Below are 22,667 nucleotides of genomic sequence, written 5' to 3' on the forward strand. Positions count from 1 at the left end.
GGCTCTATTACAGTAGTATCTGTTCATATATCTTCTCAACTTACTGAAACACAAAGTAACGCCTCCACTGAGGCTCGAACTCATAATCTTCCAAATGAAAGTCCAACCCGGGTACCATTAGACCACATAATCCTGGTGCACAACTATATATATAGTGTATAGAATATACAGTATAATATAATTAGATGGAAAAATATACAGTTTGAAAACCTAATAAATTTAAAATAATAAACTTTGTAATTTTATGATCATTCGTGTATTGATTAATGCTATCTACCACATCAAATGTTGGAGTCAAAATAACACTGTTCTTAAGATATGACAGATCACCTATACCGCGTTGAAACAAAGGGAATGTGCTATCAACAATTGCAGCAATAGGATCATCGTCACACTTGAGCAATAAGTGACCTGGAATTGTCATATCTGCTTCACTATCAGTTGAATTGCCAACTACTCCACCTATATTGGCTATCCATTTTGCAAACTCTTCAATCTCTTTAGCTTCAACCTCTGATTGTACACCTCTTAGGCGTAGATTCATAGTTAGCTTAAATACTTTACAGGATCTCTAAAGATATGAGGAATTTATGTTTGCCCCACCAAAGGTCATATCATAACTATTCGAATTTCTGGAGCATAACAAATCCCTCATTGTCAGATCTAAAGTTTCATAGCAAAATTTGTGCATCATTGGACCTTCATCCCATATTATCAATTTGTTTTGCAAAAAATGGAATGTATCCCATAACCAAAACCCAATAAAATGAATATTCTCAATATATTTTTACATCAAATTATTTCCATCTCCAACCCATTACACCAATGTTATTTTATAATACTTAATAAAGAAATATACTAAATATAATAAATTCTTGGATCAAACTTTATTTCTTTCATTTTTTTTCTTCTAAATAATCTGACCCAAAACTAACCCAATAATGTAGCCCATAACCCGAACGCAATAAAACAATTAATAAAATGTTTTCTCCTAACCCTGAGACTATCTATAGGCAAATTATTGTGTGGACCATGGTCCACATAGTACTGTATGGACCATAAAAGAAAGTACATTTTTAATATATTAAAAAGTACATTATTTTTTGTACCGAATGTACATTATAAAAATAATATACTCGTAGTTTTCAAATAATATAATTTCTCTGAATACAAAATACATTTTTAATATTCTAAAAGCACATTATTTTTGTACTAAATATACATTATTTTATAACATACAAAATATGATCCACATAGCTTGTGTGGACCATAGCCCACACAATAATGATTGTCATCTCTAAGCCTCTGCACCAAATTTTACACCATAGGAAAAATTCCTTGTATATTCTTATACCATTTTTTTTTTCTATCTCCAACCCATTACACCAAATTTTATTTCTTTACTAAAACAATTTATTTTTTCATAAATTAAGACTTTGTATTATAACCTTTAATATTTTAAGGCTAAAGTGTCATCCCGCACCATGAACTACAACAGATTGTTCATGCCGCACCCTGATCTTTCATAAGTGATGTTTAGATCTATGAACCATTAAATTTTTTTCACCTAGAATTTTTTACAGGTTTCCCTGTTACCATGATGACATGGCACCGGTAATGTGCTGATGTGGACCTTTTGTTAAGTAATATGCTGATGTGGACCTTTTTTTTAAAGTGATGTGTTGATGTGGACCTTTTTTTTAAGTAATATGCGTGGACCTTTTTTTAAAGTCAATCCCCCAAATTTAAATAAAATAACCTCTTCATGATATTTCTCTGTAAAACTGTGGCGTAAACTAACCCGGCGTTTCTTAGACATTAGTTACCGCCATGAGTGCTCTTCAGGCGTCGATTCCCTACAATCTTGGATTTGGCATTCCGTCCATTGCTGCTACTCCCAGTAGCCGGCCTTCCTACGTTTAGCGCCGCCATGTCGTATTGCTAAAGTTGAACGTGAACCATCCGAGCAATCTGTTGAGATAATTAGGAAGTTCTCAGAGCAATATGCTCGGAAGTCTTCTGTATGGGCAAAGGGGTCACTGTTGTTGTCATTAAGGGACTGGCAGAACACAAGGATTCATTGGGTGCACCGCTCTGTCCCTTTAGGCACTATGATGATAAACCTGCAGAAGTGCAGCAGGGTTTCTGCACCTGTGTACCTATGGGAGAGAGGAAGGAGTGTCACTACATGCTCTTTCTCACCCCGGCCTGATAATGACTTTGTTGGGCAAGAGCAGGTTATTTCTTTGGAGGAGATCAGAGAAGCAACTTCAAATTTGTGATGCTTCATCATCATCATCATCTTGTATTCATTCCTTAAATGACCATATGTAGATCTGTATGTTGAGTTGTTAACCACCACAATTTCTTGACTTCTGAACGTACACAAGCACAGAAAGGAAGAAAGTTATCTTGCTTGTTAAGACATAATTCCCCCTGTAATTTTCAGGGATCAAGACCATTTGTATTCTGGCTATGTAATATGCCGCTACAAACACTAATCTGAAAGAATGTTGCTTACTATTGTATTTGAAAGGACTACCATGACTGTAAGTGGCCTTTTGACGAGAAAAAAAAAAAAAAAAAAAAAAAAAACTCCATATGTGAATTATCCTGATAACAAATTTATGGCCATTGTTGGGAAAGCTGGTGGTGAGAAATGGAATGCAATGTCTGACTCTGAGAAAGCTGCATATGTGGCAAAGGCATCACAACTGAAGTCTGAGTACGAGAATGCTATGCAAGAGTTCAAGAAAAATGTCTCTAATAGTAGCTGCTCAGAAACACTGAAGAATCTGAGCAACCTTCTGACGTGAAAGATAACTCTGAGCAGGATGCAAGCTGTTAGGTTTGTTGCAACAAAGTTTCCTTCTGTTCACCCAGACAACCTCAGACTCCCCTGTTCAGCTCCACCTCTACGACAATGCCAATCTTGTTCTCCAATACCAGACAACAATGTTGTGGCAAAGTTTAGATTCACCCACATACACGCTTCTTCCTCAACAACCCATAACCGGAGCTTCAAATCTAGTCTCGGCGAAAGCTTAACGAATCATTCCTTCGGCTTCTACAAACTTTAATTTTGTTCGACGCCGATAACGTCCTCCGCTTTCTCAACAATTTGATTTAACCTCCCTCTAATCTCTCTAATCTTATGGGTAGTCTTGAATCGATATATAAGGCCATCTGGGCGTGTAAACAATTTGCGTACCTTTGTCAGGATATCGCTGTAAGAACGCAACTTTCGCAGTAAAATCGCTAACAAGAATGTTGAGACAGAGAAAAGTCAAGCTGAAAGGGCTGACATGTCATACTTTTAATACATATTTAATTATTTAAATAAGTCAATAAAAAAACATCTCCACATCAACATATTATAACCTATAACTTGAAAGAAACCTGTAAAAAGTTCTAGGTGAAAAAAAATTATTGGTTCATGGATCGAAATATCACTTATGAAAGATTAGGGTGCGGCATGAAGAATCTGTTGTAGTTCATGGTGCGGGATGACACTTTAGCCATATTTTAATATAAAATATGATTATAATGTAAATATTATTTTACTCCATAATAATAAATCATAGAACAACTATTTAAACCATTCAAGATTATTACCTATTCGTTATTATTAATATATATTAAGTTTAATTTAACAAACTGTCAAAAGTTATTCTTAAAACCAAGAGTTATTTCGGCTAAGCCTCCTCAGAATCTGCAACCAAGAGTGTGAATAGCATTACACCAAATTCTACACCAAATTTTATTTATTTACTAAAACAATTTATTTTCTCATACTATATGCTACCTATATCCATCCTCTCCATATGGATACAAAATCGGATATTGCAAAGGCAAGTATGCAGAGTTCAATTCACGTATTCGTTTAAGTTTTTCTAACGTTGCCTCAACCAAGATATCACGCTTGCCAATGTTTGAATCAAGATCACCAACTATTACAATAGCAATCTCAAAAACTGTTGACAACTTATAATTTCTAAAATCCTTTGAGCGTTTACCAATTAGTCTCAAAAAGAATGAATACATAAATAAATAGGGATAAAGTACAAATAAGCCACTGAACTATTTGGAAAAAAGCAATTAAGCCATCGAACTCAAATAACCTCCAAATAAGCCATTGAACCCGGAAAAAAAGAGCAATTAACATTTTTAACAAGTTAACTCTAGGTTTTTGCTGACTGGATTGCCAAATGTTTATTTTAGAGTTAATACCCAAAATGGTCCTCCGACTATTAGCTAATACTTAATTTGTCCCAAAGTATTAAAAGTACCCAATTTAGTCCTCTTCTTTTAAAATTGCACTCAATGTGGTCCTCTGTTACAATTGTCATCTATTAACCGTTATGTTGAAGAGCATATCCGTCTTTTTATTAAATAAACCACATTTCCTTTCCTAAAATGAGGTTGCGTAGGCGTTTAAAACCCTTATCCTCCTCAGCTGCGTGCAGACTAAACCCCTTATCCTCCTTAGACCTAGAGTCGTGCCATTTGCAGAAGAGGGACCTCAGCTGCGTAGTATGTGTTTAAGCGAGAGAAATAGTGAAGTTGTGCCTTTCTGGAGTCGCGACAGAGACCAACAGAAGAAACATGTTTGACCTCAACTCAAAATGACGTTTATGCCCTTAAAATAACGGTGGCTAAACGACAATTGTAACGGAGGGCCACATTAAGTGCAATTTTAAAAGTAAGAGGACTAAATTGGGTACTTTTAATACTTTGGGACAAAATTAAGTATTAGCTAATAGTCGGAGGACCATTTTGGGTATTAACTCGTTTATTTTATTTACAATTTTTTTATTATTATAATCCATCTACATAGTAATATATTTTAAAGTAATTATAATCAAAGTAGTTTTGTCTTGTCTAGATCTAATTTATTTATTTATTATTATTTTTTAAACAAAAGATCCAGTGAAAAAATAATAATAAATAAATAAAACAAATCTCGACAAGACAAAATTATTTTGATTATAATTACTTTAAAATATAATACTATCCAAGTGGATAATAATAATAATAATAATAATAATAATAATAATAATAATAATAATAATAATAATAATAATAATAATAATAATAATAATAATAATAATAATAATAATAATAATCGTAAATAAAATAAATATTTGGCAATCCAATCAGCAAAAACCTGGAGTTAGCCTGTAAAAAATGTTAATTGCTCTTTTTTCAGGGTTCAATGGCTTATTTGCTCTTTTTTTCCGGGTTCAATGGCTTATTTGAGGGTTATTTGAGTTTGATGGTTTAATTGTTGTTTCTCAAATAGTTCAGTGGCTTATTTGTACTTTATCCCAAATAAATAAAGTCATTGCTTACAAAGTGATCCATGCTCAATGGAATAGATAGTAAACCTTGAAAAATACCATAAATACATCATTGACCAGTTTTTTAGGGTACAGTATTAAATATAGAATAACAATTTTCTAAAAAAATATTACTAAACATCGATCATAAACTCTTAACATAATACACATAAACTCTTAACAGGATACACATCAACTTTTAACACAATACACATAAACTTTAAACTGAATACACATAACAGGGTTTTGCCGGACGGAGTGGCGTCGGTTACGTCAATCTCCGTCAACAGCAATTGAAACGGCAGCGTTTTGTGTCTGGGCGCACATTGCTATGTGTGCCGTAGTGCACGATATAATTTACCACTAAACATGGCAAATTATTGTGTGGACCATGGTTCACACAATGTTACGTGACCATAACAAAAAGTACATTTTTAATATACTAAATGTACATTATTTTTGTACTGAATGTACATTATACAATATAATGTACACTCAGTACAAAAATAATGTACATCCCATGAATACAATGTACATTATTTTTATACTGAATGTACATTATTTTTGTATTGAATGTACATTATTTTACAATATATAAAATATGGTCCACACAATAATAATTGTATAAACTTAGACTCATTCTTAATTGTAAGATGTTTAGTCAATCATTATTGTGTGGATCATAATTTGCCAAGTTTATACATATGGACCTTGACCATGGTCTACACAATAATAATTGTATAAACTTAGACTCATTCTTAATTGTAAGATGTTTAGTCAATCACTATTATGTGAACCATAATTTGCCAAGTTTATACATATGGACCTTATTTTACCAAGGTTTCATTCTAAGTTGCATTTGATCAAAATGGACGACCCATCAGCCCATCCAATATACCCGGCCCTGCTCTGTGCCTCTGTCTATCTCTACACGGAATAGTTATGTTGTGCATCTGTATGCACCATGCATGGTGCATACAGATGCAAAAACGACGTCGTTTTATTAAAAACGCGCGTCTCCTCTTTAAAAAAAAAAATTCAGGTTCGATTCCTAGTAACAACATTTTTTTGTTCATTCATTATGGAATTTTAGTTCATGGATTATGGAATTATAGTTCATCGATTATGGAATTATAGTTCATCGATTCTGGAATTATAGTTCATCGATTCTGAAATTTTAGTTCATAGATTCTGGAATTTTAGTTTATTCATTCTGAAAATTTTAGTTCATAGATTAGATTATGGAATTATAGTTCATCGATTATGGAATTATAGTTCATCGATTATGGAATTATAGTTCATCGATTATGGAATTATAGTTCATCGATTATGGAATTTTTTTTTTTTTATAAGGGGAGATGCGCGTTTTATAAAAAAGACGTCGTTTTTGCATCCGTATGCACCAAGCATGGTGCATACGGATGCACAGCATAATTTGCCCTCTACACGTGCCTTTCACATTTCCTTCTACATTTCTCTAAAGCTCCAGAAATTTCCAATTCTTCATCAACTTTAGATGTGGAAAGTGCACTGATCTTCCTATTTTACTCCATTTCATAAATGGATCTTGTTAATCTTCTATGACCCAGACGTGTTTGAGTCATAGTCTGTTATTATTATTAGAGAAAAAGGTCAAATAGGCCTCTAAACATTTCGCGAAAAGTCAATTATCCCCATAAACTTTTAAAAAGGTCAATTGAACATCTGAACATACGATTTTTAGTCAATTGACTCCATTAGCCGGTAACTTCTCCAGTAAAAGTCGGTAATTGCCTCCATAGTGCGCCACATAAGCGTTGGAGTGGGTATATGGCTGCCACATAAGCATAAATAAAAAAAAATTAAATTAAAGAAATAAAAAAAAAATTAAAATCATGGTTCAACCTGCGTCTTCTTCCTCTGTTCTGCGTCTTCTTCACTGCCTCCTCTTTTTCTTCCTCTTCTTCTTCTTCTTCTTCTTCTTCTTCTTCTTCTTCTTCTTCTTCACTGCCTCTTCTTGCCTATTTGAAATATTATTTATCTAATTCACTAGCTCTTAAATGAGGTACAATTTTCAGCCTTATTAATAAATGTATTCATGGCCTGTTACCAATCTGCGAGTATGCTTTTCTTGCCATTATTTGTTCCATCCATCCACCCACTACCACAGCTTCAACCTTTGTTGTGTAGCTGTGTAGACAGCAGACTAACACCCAAAGAGGAGTGGGTTATGGCATGCTGGGTGATAGTTGATGTCTATACTCATTGTATTTATTTTCTAGGGATGTTGTAATTATGAAATAAAATAGAATTTATCTGAAATTCTGAACATAGGTGGGTAGGTGGTCTGGAATTTCAAATGATTATGATGACCCATATGGAGTACAAAGAAGAAGAAGAAGAAGAAGAAGAAGAAGAAGAAGAAGAAGAAGAGGCAGTGAAGAAGACGCAGATCAGAGGAAGAAGACGCATGTTGAACCGTGATTTTATTTTATTTTTTATTTCTTTAATTTAATTTTTTTTATTTATGCTTATGTGGCAGCCAAGTATCCATTCCAACGCTTATGTGGCGCGCCATGGAGGCAATTACCGGCTAATGGGGTCAACTGACTAAAAATCTAGTGTTCATGTGTTCAATTGACCTTTTTAAAAGTTCGTGGGGCTAATTGACTTTTCACGAAATGTTTAGGGGCCTATTTGACCCTTTTCTCTTATAATTATTATTTTCTTAAATGTGAAGTTGCAGAAGAGAAGATGTCGGCTTTTATTCTCCAGCCTGGAAGTATATTAGCCGATGAAGAGACTTCGTCTCTAGAATGGTCTAAACCATTCTCTATATTCCTTCATGAAGATGAAGTTTCTCAAATTCTTGGTAAATTATTCCATTTTTCTCTCATTTACTTCATCTAGCAGTGTTCATCATGTTAAAATTGTAGATCGGTTTAATCTTCATTAGTATTTGTAATCAGTTGTTTTCTAACTTTGATTAACACTGTATGCAATGAAATCTTTCGAGTGTTGCTTAAATTTTGGTAGATCTAAGCTGTAATTAATGATTTTTATATTTTTCCATTTTACATTCCAGATCTGCAATTTTAAATGATTTCTTCTTTGTTCGGATTTGAAATGCTACTATCTATATTGAAATATTTTTCAATAATGACAGATTTTTTTTCTGTTAAATCGCACATTTTGTGATTGTTATTCAATTTGCATTGCATGTTTTTTTCGGTGCTAAAGAAAAAAGAATCATGTAAAAAAATCTAAATGGACATTTACTCTATCTATTTTTTATGGTAATTTTTGTGTATCCTGCAATATAAGTTTATTCTCACGGTAGATTTTTCCAAATTTTCTAATTCTCTATTTTGTATCTTATTTTTTTGTGCGAGTCTGTGAATAAAAAAGCAGAGAGAAGCTATAAAGGTTCGAGGATAACACGAAGGCTAATCAAGACCAAGGGTAAGTAATTTACCTTTATTGCCTTCAAATTGTTTACTATTGTTGCCTATAATGGTGAAATTTGTGTAAGTTACTTCATAATACTATGAATGGTAGAATAAATTTGCAGTTCAATGACTACATGTGTTTGATAGTGTTAGATTTCTTTAATCAGTTTTGAGTGTCTTTAAATAGTCGTAAAGTCACAACTTGAATCCATGTTTGCATTAAAACACCTTTATGCTTTTTCAGATTCACAATGGAATTGGAAAGGTTTAAGTGACTATTTCCATCTTAGTCTGTATATTGATTTTTTGAAAAAAAAAAAAAAAAGGTTTAGTGACTTATAGTAACATTTTCAATCTTTATTTCAGTAACCAAATATTTTTTTGTGCTTCAAATCATAACTTTTTCTTGACTCATAGTTTAGTCATATTACTTTTCAGTTTGTGCTAAATACCTTAAGTTATTTGAATCCAATAGAAGAGATTACGTGAAGACTTATAGTTAAAGTGTTAAGTGTTATGCCAATTATTTCCTAATTTGTATAGTTTACCCTGATTTTTATTAAATGTTCTTTGAATCCAATAGATGACCAAAATCACTCTGATTTAGTATTCAAATATCAAAGTATTAAAATGCATACTGTCTCTCAAAAAAAATGCATACTTTGTAATTTTTTTACAAAGTTGCTCCCTTATATTCTTCATGAATCCTACTGGTTCATGTGAATATGACTCCTGGCATGGTTCCTGCAAACTTAAATTTAAAACAATCCAGCTATAGATAATGTAAACCAATCCTTAGGAGTTCATATTAAAAGTGTCCGAGGGCACAATTGTTCAACATCCAAACCACAATTTAAAAAAAAAAAAAAAAAAAAAAAAAAAAAAAAAAAAAAAAACTCATTGCAAAAACCACAACATAGAAACATCCACCAAAAGGCATTAATATGTCTTTTCAATCAAAACACTATTTTCCTTCCATCTGTTTTTTTTTTTTTTTTTTTTTTTTTTACATTTTCCTCTTGCCTGTCATACATCTCACTGATAGACACAACCTCCATCGTTTGACTTGTTGAGTCATCATGTGCATTGCTATAGCCTAGACTGGGTTAATACTTCTCATAGGGGCTTGCTGGTCTCTCTCAGGTAAACTACAATTGGAGAAATCATTTTTATATTCAAAAGTAAAACAATACAGAGATCTTAAAACTAAAAATGAGATAAACTTTACCTTTGAAACAAACTTTACCTTGAAATTGATAAACTCAATAGAGTTTTGATTGAACAACAATTGATTTACATCGTAAGAGCTGCAAAGACTAACCTCTCCATCTAAAATACCCAACAGATCATGGCATACCCTCACCATAGCAAAAAAAAAAAAAAAAAAAAAAAAAAAAAAAAAGAAACATTGTCATTCAGATCTGCAGTCCTAACCTGTCTAAACCTTATAACTCATTAGACCAACTTCTAAGGCATTTCAGACATTTCACCAGACTATCATCAGACCCAACAGATCAGCATACTATATTGCATCAGTGTTATCTGCATACTATATACTTTATGTATGAAAAAACTATAAGTGTAATAATGCTAAGTTTTTTTTTTTTAAAAATAATGTTTTTTTATCTAAATAATCAAAGTTAAGTGTTTGGTTTTATGCTTATAGTGTTCCTGCCAATTGATTTTGTTTATTTTTTTTTCATGACTATTTCCAGTGTTATTTTTTTTTACTTACTGAGTTCAAGAGCTTTTTTTTAATAAAAATATGTTTTATTGAATTAGTATAATGCCCAATGTGTTATTTACATGCAAATTCATGCCTTGTTTGATTCTTTATGTGACATGATTGTATGACATTCATATGAATTTGGCAAATATAAATAATGTCCATAGTCTATTTTCACATTAAATTAGAGTAAAAAATCAATACAAAGTACACATGTAAATAAGGGTACTAATACACCATAATTTGGCCTCTTTCATGACTCCGTTCTTCAATCAATGCTTGACAATGTCTGTTTTCAATCAATTCAACTCCTGATGGCTGTCATTTTAGTGATGAATGTTGAGCCACACACCATTGAGCTAATCATCCTGAAAGCCATGTTAAAAAAAAAAAAAAAAAAAAAAAAAAAAACACCTAGTCTAGAATAATAGCAAGACAAATATAATAGGATAACAATTAAGTAAAAAAGTTAGGATAGATTACAATGGTAACTGATTTCTTAATGTATATCTTCACACACAAACTGATTCATGAGTTGTATTCTTCTTTCATAACTGCATTCCAACCAAATTTACTTATAAAATAGCCCTATTTTTAGCTGATAAGTTACATTCTGCACAATGCCACTTTATTGGGAATGTAACATTCTAGTGCTGTTGCATTTCAATCTCCACATCTTGGTTAATTAGTTACTACACCCTGTAATATCAAATTTTGCTTTGAACTATATATGAATTAATTAATTTCAGTTATCCAACTTGGTTAATTACCTATGCTAAACTGACTGAGATGAACTTTAAGTGTTAACTTCTTGGCATTCTCAAAATCTATTTTACTCAAATCTGTTGACCCTGATTTTTTTTTTTGGTTGTAGTTACTCTTTAATTTTTGTTCCATTTCTAGGCTACACATTACAAATTTCATTACATAAAAGTTGGACTAAAAATTTCATCACAAATGACCTTATATTACCCACATATTAACAGTTCATTTAATTTTGGCACAAGTGTCAAATAGGCCCATCTACTAGTCTAAAGTGCTCAATTCCCCCCATCTACTAAAACATAATCTAATTAGACACACTTACCTTCAAAAATATGCCAATTAGCTTTTTTTGCAGGTTACCGCCTGTAGAGTCTGACTTGGTCCGGTCACGGATTATGTGGCAATGATGACATGGCAATTAAATAACAAAATTAAAACATCCTAAAAAAGAAAATCGAAACCCTTGTTTTTTGACGAGCGAAACCCAATTCCTAAATTCCTAAATTATGTTTTTTGAAAGCAATTCCTAAATTATGTTAAACAGACTATTTGACAACCCGCCCTTTAACAAGCCTTAGAATCGTTTATGCGAAACAGATATGCGAAAAGAGAGATGAAGGCTTTTTCAGCAAAAAAGGAAAATCCAAAACGCAACAATATTGCACTTCCCGAACACATACAATGACTGCAATGAAGATTCATACATAACACAGCCAGAAGACACAAGGAAAAGGACTCAATATAGCTTTTGTGACAAACGAAGAAATAAGATATGTCCCTTAATCCACTTCTTCCATCTTTCTTTCCTCACCAGCTTCATCCTCCAATGCGGGCATGTCAGCATCATCACCAGCTTCCTCCTCATCAATGCTGAGAATGAATAGAGATTATGAATAATGGATAGAGATTATGCGCGAATTGGAGATGTGCGAACTGGAGAGATGTGCGAACTGGAGATGTGCGTTTGAAATCAAACTGCAGATGTGCGATGAGATTATGATGGACTAGGGTTCAGGAGATTAGGATATAATTAAATTCCACATCATCACCTATTTTTATTTAAATAAAATTACATGTCAGCAAAATGGATGGGCAACCTGGAGATAACCTGCAAAAAAAGTTAATTGGCACATTTTTGGAGGTAAGTGTGTCTAATTAGATTATGTTTTAGTAGATGGGGGAATTGAGCACTTCAGACTAGTAGATGGGCCTATTTGACACTTGTGCCTTTAATTTTTTTCAGGCAAAAACTGATCTGGATGCTAATCTGGATGGAATAAAACATCTGCCCTCATATGCTATGCAAGGTTAATTAGGTAAGTTTGTTTGTATTTTGTATCATTTCAAAGCTTGTATTTCTCACTTATAAGCATATTGGCTAGTGATTGTGAGGCCCCAATTCTTGACTGGAGGGGACACCAAAGGCCTCTGCCCTTCCATCCCTTGGATAGATAGAGAGGGAGGGCAGAGCTTTTGGTTTTTTATGTTACGTTGTCAAAGAGTTTCACAATGAAAATAGATGGCGAGTGCCTTATCGAATTGATCAGGTCATGTAGGAACAAGGTGAAAGTCTGTCGGTCTGTTAGGATGCCTCAGCTGCATACATCACTGCACTTCCACTTGTTTGTTAGATTTTTTCTCACTTAATAGGTATTTAGCATTTATTAAAGCAGAATAAATTAAAGTTGGAAATAGAGAACATAATAAAATTAGCAAAAAAACAATGGTGCCATTTTTAAGAATATTAGACAGTAACATATTATTCTGCTTTAGCAATATATTAGACAGTAAGACTAATCTCACCTTGATTTTCTGCAACACTGCTATCCAGATTTTCTGCTTCTAGAGACAGATTTTAAGTATCATAGATATGCATAAAAAGAGAAGGTCAATAAAATATTTAGTTGTCATCTGCAGAGACATATTAGCTATTAGGAATCTGAAAATATATATATATATATATATATATATATATATATATATATATATATATATATATATATATATATATATATATATATTTTATAATCTCCCAGAATTAGCAGTTGCCTTATTTTGTCATTTATATATTTTCATTATTATTTTGCTTCTATAATGATACTCAATGCAAGGTTAGTGGAATTGGAAGTGTGCAGATTAAAACTCATGATAACATTATCAGGACTCTTACCAATGTTTGGTATATTCTTGATTTGAAACGCAATCTGATATCCTTGGGCACCTTGGAATCTCTAGGGTTCAAGTACATAGCTGAAGGTGGAGTTCTGAAGGTCATAAAAGGCTCTCTTGTTAATATGAAAGCTTCTCGTGGGATCTCACTCAATTTTGGCATATGTGTCTGGGGCATATGAGTGAGAAAAGCATGCATCTCCTGAGCAAGAAAGGTTTCCTTGGTGGTTCAGGTATGGGTAAAGTACAATTTTGTGAGCATTGTGTTTTTGGGAAACAAAAGATGGTTAGTTTCTATACTGCTACACACCGTACCAAAGATGTATTGGAATACATACATTCTGATTTATGGGGACCGACTAAATTCCAGTCTATGGGAGGTTGTAGATATTTTAGGTCTATTATTGATGACTTTTCTCGAAAAGTCTGGGTCTATTTCCTGAAACACAAAAACCAAGCATTTCCTATTTTCAAAAAGTGGAAAATACTTGTTGAGACTCAGACAGGGAAAAAAGTCAAGAAGCTTGTGACAAACAATGGCTTGGAGTTCTGTAAGTCAGATTTCAATGACTTCTGTGCGGCAAATGGAATCGCCAGACACAAGACCTTGCTTGATAAACCCCAACAGAATGGTGTTGCCGAACGTTTGAACATGACTCTATTGGAAAGAGCTCGTTGTATGCTCTCTAATGCTGGTTATGGAAACGGCGTGATTTTTGGGCCGATGTCGTTTCTACTGCTTGCTATTTGGTGAATAGATCTCCACATTCATCCCTTGATTTCAAAATTCCAGATGAAGTTTGGTTAGGTAATCCTGTTGACTACTCTATCTTAAGAGTTTTTGGATGTCCTACATATATGCTCATTCTAGTACGGGTAAATTAAACCCGAGAGCTGTCAAATGCATTTTCTTTGGTTATGCTTCTGAGTCAAAAGGGTATCATCTATGGTCTCTTGATTCTCAGAAAATCATTCTGAGTCGAGATATCACTTTTGATGAAAATGCACTACTTTCTTCTAGAAAAGATCCCAGTACAGGTGAGACGCAGAGTACTGGTGAGAAGGTGGAGTTTGAGTTCAGGCCTATTGACAGTATTACTACCACTGATGGTAATACTAAAGATGAGCACCACACCACTCGTCGAGCCACAACAAGAGTATTACGATGCTATGGACCGTCCTAGGAGGACAACTAAAAAACCTGCTAGGTATGCTAGTGATGATGAAACCAACTTGGTTGCTTATGCTCTTTGAGTCACACAGGAAGTTGATGGTGATCCATTCTGAGGCTCTTCCTGTTACTAAGTTCAAGCAGTGCTTGAGTTTAGTCGGACTGTTCTAGTTGTTATTCCTACAATGGATTTCATCCAAGGTGGAGATTGTTAAGAAATAATATGTGGCTCAAAATCCATGGACTCTAGCATGTTGTTGATCCACGTTGTACATCTCCACGTACTGCCCAACTGCCGCACTGCCGCACTGCCGCACCACGTCTCCATTTCATGCGCAAAGTTCTCTTCTTCCTTTAGTTAGTATAAATAGCATGTTTAGTTTCCTTTTGTAAACACATCAATCAATTTCAATTCATCCTTCTTTAATTTGTTTTCTTCCTCACGTAGACATTCATATATATTTTTCCCTTGTATTCTCTTTTAGAGTTTAATATATATATATATATTTTACAATCTCCCAAAATTAGCAGTTACCTTATTTTGTCATTTATATATTTTCTCTATTATTTAACTTCTATAATTCTCAATTTTCGATTATTCGCTTCTGCATTATTCCACTATACTCCTAACACATAACATGGGACAGAGGGAGTACGTACATAATAATGCAGAAGTCTGCACTAATGTAGCTTACTTTTCTAAAACTGTTGATTTTATGACTTTTGGACAATCAACGTCTGGCCAGCACAACCGGTAAGTAACGAGTATATGAAAAAAAATCTAAGGAAAATATATGGAGAGAATATAAGTATTATATTATTGAATAATGCTTATTTTATGCCACTAAAATACTAAATTCAACTCACAAAAAACATTAGATATAGAATTGAAACTAATGTTTAAACATTATAGCCACCAAACTAATATCATCTAAACCAAAACAATATAATTGTCATAAGATACAAATGTTTGATATAAAATTGTTAAAACTTAAATGTTTGAATATAATTTTGAGGTATGGATTTTTTTTTTTTTTTCACAATAAGTCAAAAAAAAAATGAATAATATTTTACTTTTCATTCTTAAGTTATAAACCAAATATAAATTTAGTCCTTAATTATCATGACTTAAAATTTTGTGTTTCAATTAGTCACAAAATTAAAGTGACTATTTTGGTCTTTGTAAAGACTAAAATAGTCATTTATAGCCAAGACTTGTGGTCTAATGACACCAACATTTATAGTCACTGGTTATGCATTCATCATTGCTTCAAACCGCTCGCATGGGTAGCTCAACTGGTCATAGAGGTGAAATTTTGGAAAAATAACCAGGGATCGAGTCTCACTAGCGGCAGTGTGGGAGCAACTTTTCAAAGTGAAGGGGGCTCCTTGTACGCAGTGAGCACTGGGGGGCCCTTAGGGTTGGGGTTCAGCCTTTTGGAAGAATCATTGCTTCAAACCAAGGAATGGTGAATGGTTTCCCTTGCCAACCAAATTCCCACTTTTACATCTCAAACTAGAGCCCTTTTGTGAGGAGGATTTGGGCACGAAATTGTCTCCACCAGCCATTAACTCCATCCGATTACTCCTGGATCCCAAATCGGAGTAAACTCGCCACGAATTCCTCAATGGCTTTGAGAATTTAGCATCCCAGCTGCCATCAAAGCTCTGGGTTTCTTCACCCACCTTTCTCAAGCCCACAATCTCAACCATCAAACAAGGATTGGCAAAATTCAAAATAAAATTATAAATTTCAAAAAATATATAAAAAAATTTGAAATATAAAATAAAAATATATATTACGTACCGTAGCGTCCGGCGACGTGACGCGACGGCTGGGGGAGGCTGGCAACGACGAAGTCGAAAGGGGCGGCCTTGAAGTGGGCGACGAGAAGGAGGGGCTGGAGCAATGGCGGCGACGTTAAGCGGCTGTGTAGCGTGCGGTGGGGTGGGGCGACGGTGTGGTGTGTTGAAGAAGAAGAGATATTTTTTTGTTCGAATAAGCTGTATATCTAGGGCTGAATTAAAAATACGGCGTCGGCTTATAGCCGACGTCGAATACTTAATAATTTAATTTAATTTTTTAAATAAAGGTTAAGGCGTCGGTCTTCAAAAAGACCGACGCCGTAACCTTAATAAAAAATAAAAACCGTATACTATACGACGTGGGCTCGTTAATCAGCCGACGTCGTATAGTATATTTATTTATTTATTTATTTTAAATACATATAACGTCGGTTGTCTCACCAAACTGACGTTATATGTATTTTCAAAAAATTAAAAATTATTTTAAACTTTTAACGTCAGTTTTCTAAGTTGGCGACGTTATAAGTGTTTTCTGTAGTAGTGCAAAGTTACACTCCCATTTGGGAGGTTGTGGATTCAAACACCAGTGGAAGCGGCATTGATTTTTTGTGCTTAAGTAGTTTATAAAAGTTACAGTTTGGGTTTCTGCTAATATATTTTTGAACCACAAATTAAATGTTACAGTTTTGGTTTCTGCTAATATATTTTTGAACCACAAATTAAATGGTTTTCAGGACTAATTAAGAGCCAAAGTTATAAATTATGATAATTAAGAACCACATGCAGTTGCGCTTGTTCTATAATTTAGGGACTAAAATTGCAGTTGCAATTATGACAAGAAAGAAAGAAGCTAGGCAACTGCCGGTCTGCCGCTAATTTAAAAATCAAGTTTATTTAAACGAATTCCAGTTTACATATTGTACCGATCGATCTATGTATTCTTCTGAGTTCAATTCTGCTCTGATCGACCGATGCAAATTAAATGGCTTACGATGCAGTAACTTCGCTTATGGAAACACTTTCTCTACATTTCTTGACATCACAACTACGATTGCCTCTTGATAACGAACAAGAGATGGATTGAGCGGGAAGACAACAATTTTTTCCCACCAAAATTTTTCTAGTATATTATAGATTATTATAGATTATAAATAGATAGAAGCAAGTAGTAAGATATGATAAGATAAGATATAAGATTCGGTCTCGTTTATTATTAAACAAAATACTTTTAAAATATTTAATTAAAAGTATTAAAAAATATTTTTGATAAATATTAAATCTGCAGATAATAATTAGTTCGTTAAAGTATATTTAATTTATGATAATAGTAATAAGCTTTTAAGTTACTCAGTATAGGTGAACAAAAATAAAATAACTAAATACTTTTGTTTCAGAAATCTAATCTAATCTAATCTAATCTAATCTAACTCTATAATAAAGCAAGAAATTTGTGGCAATCATTTTTTCCCGCCCATTTGATACTTCACCGTTTTGACAATAGCAGATAATTGCATGTGATTTAATGCCGTGTATAATTAAATTCTCCATTGGAATTCGGCTTAGCTGTTTTTAAAGCAAGAACTCTTCGTATTCTAAACTACATAGGGTACAGTCAGTGAGTAATAATCAGTTCATTAAATGCAAAACTCTTCGTATTCTAAACTGCATCTGAATGCTATACGCAAATAGCATTATATATTACAAATTCAAACTGATCTAAATAAAATAAAATTTAAAATAAAGGCTTTGAAATTGAAACAACATAATTAAGAACATTGTTCCAATGAAGACTCTTTGTTTCTCTAGGTTGAGTCCTGTTGGAATTCTACCTCTAAATAAAGAGGTAGATTGATATCAACTACTTCAGCCTCAACTTCTGAATCGTATAGGCAACACTCTGCAAGAAAAACCAAAAAATGCATTCGCTATGTATCAGTTAAGGCCATCAGTCCACTGCACACCAAGCTTGCAATAAGAGTTGGGTTGGTTTGAACTTATGAAGTACCAGAACTGCGTGGATGAAGAGATCCTGATGATGTGAATGACAAGGAGCTTTTTGGTAAGAAAATCTGCCAATATCTTCTTAGAATAGAACTTTAAATGGTTTTTGACAATAATATCTTCTGTTACCAAAGATGTGATGGAAAGGGTTGTCGAAATCTACTCTCCACCCCAAAATATCATTGCTGGATAACCATCTACTCTAATTGACTTCCTAACAGCTGATAAAAAGTTTTGCTTAATATACTTCTGCACTGTTAGTTTTTTTTTTTTTTTTTTTCAGATTTTAAAGACTATATATATATATATATATATATATATATATATATATATATATATATATATATATATATATATATATATATATATATATATATAGAGGAAGGTTCAAGTGTGGCAGTGCACTTAGGTGCGGCGGTGCGGTTAACTGTAGGCCATTAGATTAGATAAATTCAACGAATCACATTCATCCAGGCTTTTCCGATATTTTCGCGCACATTCTCAGACTACGCGAACTGCAAGGTTAAAGTCGTCATTGGGCACCTAATTAGATCAAATCATAGTGTTGTGTGTTTTATGTTCATTATTAGTGCATTATTAACCTTACTGTGGTGTATTTGAGGATACGTGTTGGTGCCAAGTTCAGGTGCGCCCGCGCCTTTTCATGCGGTCAGTGCAGGGCGCACTAATAGTTACACAAATATACACCATCTATGTTAGAAAATGCACACCAAAAAAACATGCACAAATTAGATACGCATCACCAGAACGCACCATTAGGTATGAATAAAAGCATCACACAGTGTTCAGAAATACACCATTGGGGTGGTGAGTTATATGATGTATTTTTTGGGTGTGTTGTGTGTTTTTTGGTGTATTTGTGCATTTCATTGTGGTGCTTTTTTCTAACACTATTAGTGTCTTTTGTTAACACTATTGGTGTATTCTGACAAGCGACCGATATAAATGATCGACCACTACAATTACCATAACACCCCCACTTATCAGGACGCGCTTAAATCTTTAAATCTTCATAAATTAGCCGCTGCCGTTAGATTAAGCAAAATGAATGATGCTGATATAGCCGCACCGTCGCATCTAAAGCCACTGCCGCATTTAAGCGCTAATATATATATATATATATATATATATATATATATATATAACTCTAAAAGAGTATATATATATATATATATATATATATATATATATATATATATATATATATAAAACTCTAAAAGAGAATACAAGGGAAAAAATATATACGAATGTCTACGTGAGGAAGAAAACAAATTAAAGAAGGATGAATTGAAATTGATTGATCTGTTTACAAAAGATAACTAAACATGCTATTTATACTAAAGGAGGAAAAGAACTTTGCGCATGAAGTGGAGCCGTGGTGCGGCAGTGCGGCAGTTGGGTAGTACGTGGAGATGTACAACGTGGATCAACAACATGCTAGAGCCCATGGGAAGAAAATAATATAATAAAGGGTAAATAAGGAAAATTATTAAAAAAAAAATACTAAAATCAAAATAATATAAACCATTCATTTTAAGAAACAAGCGTACCGAAATTTTTTTTTTTTCCAGTTAAAAGTCTAATATTATTGGCTCTTATTAGATTTGTAGATATTTGTATTTTCACTCGTGCGATGCATGAAATGGATTTGCTATTATATTTTAAGAATATTTAGATCGATATATATAGTTATATAAATTATAACATCAAATATTATATAATGCAACTCAAAATATGGTTTGGATCGATTATGTTTTGTGATGTTATCCTGCTTGAATTCGACCAAATAATTGTTAAATTAACAGCTAATGTGTAGATATAAGCATCCGGTGCTGAAATTTTGGGGAGTTTATATATCAGTGTTTAGGATTTGTATAACTTGAGCAAATGTGCTCTTTGAAAAGAAAACATAATATCAGCGGTTCGAATTACACATTATTAAAAACCTTTTTGTAGACGACATTGGTAGAAGTAACAGAATCTTGTCCGTCCTCGTCTAGAGCTAACACCTCCATGCCATCAGGATGGGTAACTCAGGAAAAATCCACGTACAATTTTCCGTGATTAAACACTGATTTTTCAGCAATAACCAAACATAAGTTAGTGTTTGGCCCTGTTTGCAATTTTATCGTGGACCATGGTCCAAAAACAGCGCCGTTTTTTTTAAGTAAATAAACGGCTGCCGTTACAGCTTAACGAAGCCCGTATTTTTGGTGTGTCAATTACAAAATGAAACTACAGTATATCTAAAAAAAACTGCCCCACATATTGTTTTTATATTATCAAATGAATCTGTAATTGAATTGAAATGAAATTGTAGTTGTGTTAAAATGAAACTGCAGTGTATATAAAATGAAACTGAATAACTGTTTCACATATTTGGGTGTATATTGTCCAGTGAAGCTGTAGTTATATCGAAATGATAATATAGTTGTGTTGTAATGAAATTATAGTGTATAATATAAAATGAAACTGAATAATAGTATCACCTATATTGATGTATAATGTCGAATGAAACTGTAGTTATATCGAAATGAAACTAAATAACAATTTCACATATTTCAGTGTATATTGTCCAATGAAACTGTAGTTATATTGAAATAATAATGTAGTTGTGTTGTAATGAAACTATAGTGTATATAAATGAAACTGAATATATTATACAAACAAAGTTACTTTTTGCGAAACGAGGCGAAACGAGTGCCGTTTCTTTTCATTAAAAGAAACGGCACCGTTTTGATGCCTGAGCTACAATACATTGTGGACCGCGGTCCATAGTAAAATTTGCATTTGTTGATAGTCATGGCATATGCGAGTATCAATGGAATTGTTTACCCTGGAACTTGAAGGGCAATCTCATAATGAACAAATGAAGTAATGAAATAATGATGTAAGCTTTCAGTCCATAAGTGAGCCTATAAAATCACAATCATTTTTAATTATGAAATACGGGTCATATAAACTTTCAAACTTGTTAGTAAAATGGAATTGATGAATCCTTAAATTTAAAAAGTTTTAAAGAGATCATTGAATTTGGAGAAAAAAAAGTACAATTAGGCCAAAAAAAAAAGTACAGTTAGACATTTTTTATTTGTTTTTAGCAAGTAGGTTTACTTGGCATCCAAATCATCATCCAAAATATTTAATATAATAATTTTAGGAGATTTTTCTCTGTAACAATATAATAAAACTTTTAAATATTATTTTTCAAATAGGGATAATTTTAGTCTCACATCCATTAGCTTTTTATCGTTTTATCACTACCCATTTTTACATTTGCTATTGCCACAACATTAATGTTATTTTTATAAATACTAAAAAAATCAAAATATTAATAGTAAGAGTGAACCAAATAACATTTATGTTACAATTTAAAACTATAACAACTCTATTATAACCACTTTTAATTAATGTTTCTTTAATTTTATTTAACTAAGCATTTGGAAAAAAAATAAAATACTCTGCTATATGCTCCTTTAGTTTTTGTTAATATGCCTTTTATTTATTTAATTAAACATTTCCAAACAATAGTAACATTTCTTATTCTAACATCAACAAATTGACAAATAAGAATAAAAATTATAATAATTAATAAAATACACAAAAATACAAAATGTTCATACTTTATAATATTGTTTCCAAATTTTCAATTAGATAAAATAAATGACACATTAATAATAATTATAGGGGTGGACATTTCGATTTGGTTTCTTTAAATTTGGTTTGCTGGATAGTTGTGTTTTATCCTCAGTTGAAATCTTTCTACAATCATATCCATTACATTTTTCTAAAGCAGTTGTCTTCTATCTAATGTACTATTCCATTCTACTTGCTTTATGGCTTGTTTTGCTATTTAGTGTTTTTGCATCCAAGTTATAAATTTGCATGTGAATTAGTAATGAAGTTTAAATTATTTGAGAGCTGTTAATCCCTAGATGTAAGGCTTGCAACTCTTCCACTATGCGTTTAGTGTTATTTATGATCATTAGTTTACTTTTCTATACTTAAAATGCATGTTTTTCTGGTGTGCTATAAATGATGTGTTTTTGTATCGGGTATCTATCTTTTGTAAGCAGAGGTTATGTGTATCGGCTTTGTGCCCTGCGCCCTTTTACTCTGGCCTTCTGCTAGCTGCTCCCTTCACGGGCCGCGCCGGTGGGGTGGCCGGCTAGCCGCCGGCGGTTCTGCCCCGGAAACCTCTTTTCTCTCATCCTTTGTGCTTTTTGGGCCACCATGGCCCC

The 22,667-nt window shown here is 33.0% G+C and overlaps 1 protein-coding gene and 1 pseudogene across 1 annotated transcript in view; one reads left to right on the top strand and one right to left on the bottom strand.

Moving 5' to 3' along the window:
• LOC109150921 (putative late blight resistance protein homolog R1B-14) overlaps positions 1–22,667 on the bottom strand; it is a 67,998-nt gene that overhangs the window by 3,760 nt on the left and 41,571 nt on the right. The window contains exon 3 of the mRNA XM_019298929.1: positions 11,456–11,461. Coding sequence (XP_019154474.1) covers positions 11,456–11,461 — 6 coding nt within the window. The remainder of the gene's footprint in view (positions 1–11,455; positions 11,462–22,667) is intronic.
• LOC109150922 lies at positions 1,774–2,372 on the top strand (annotated as a pseudogene).

The sequence above is a fragment of the Ipomoea nil genome, unplaced genomic scaffold (genome assembly GCF_001879475.1).
Source record: "Ipomoea nil cultivar Tokyo-kokei standard unplaced genomic scaffold, Asagao_1.1 scaffold2280, whole genome shotgun sequence".
In the NCBI taxonomy this organism is placed as follows: domain Eukaryota; kingdom Viridiplantae; phylum Streptophyta; class Magnoliopsida; order Solanales; family Convolvulaceae; genus Ipomoea; species Ipomoea nil.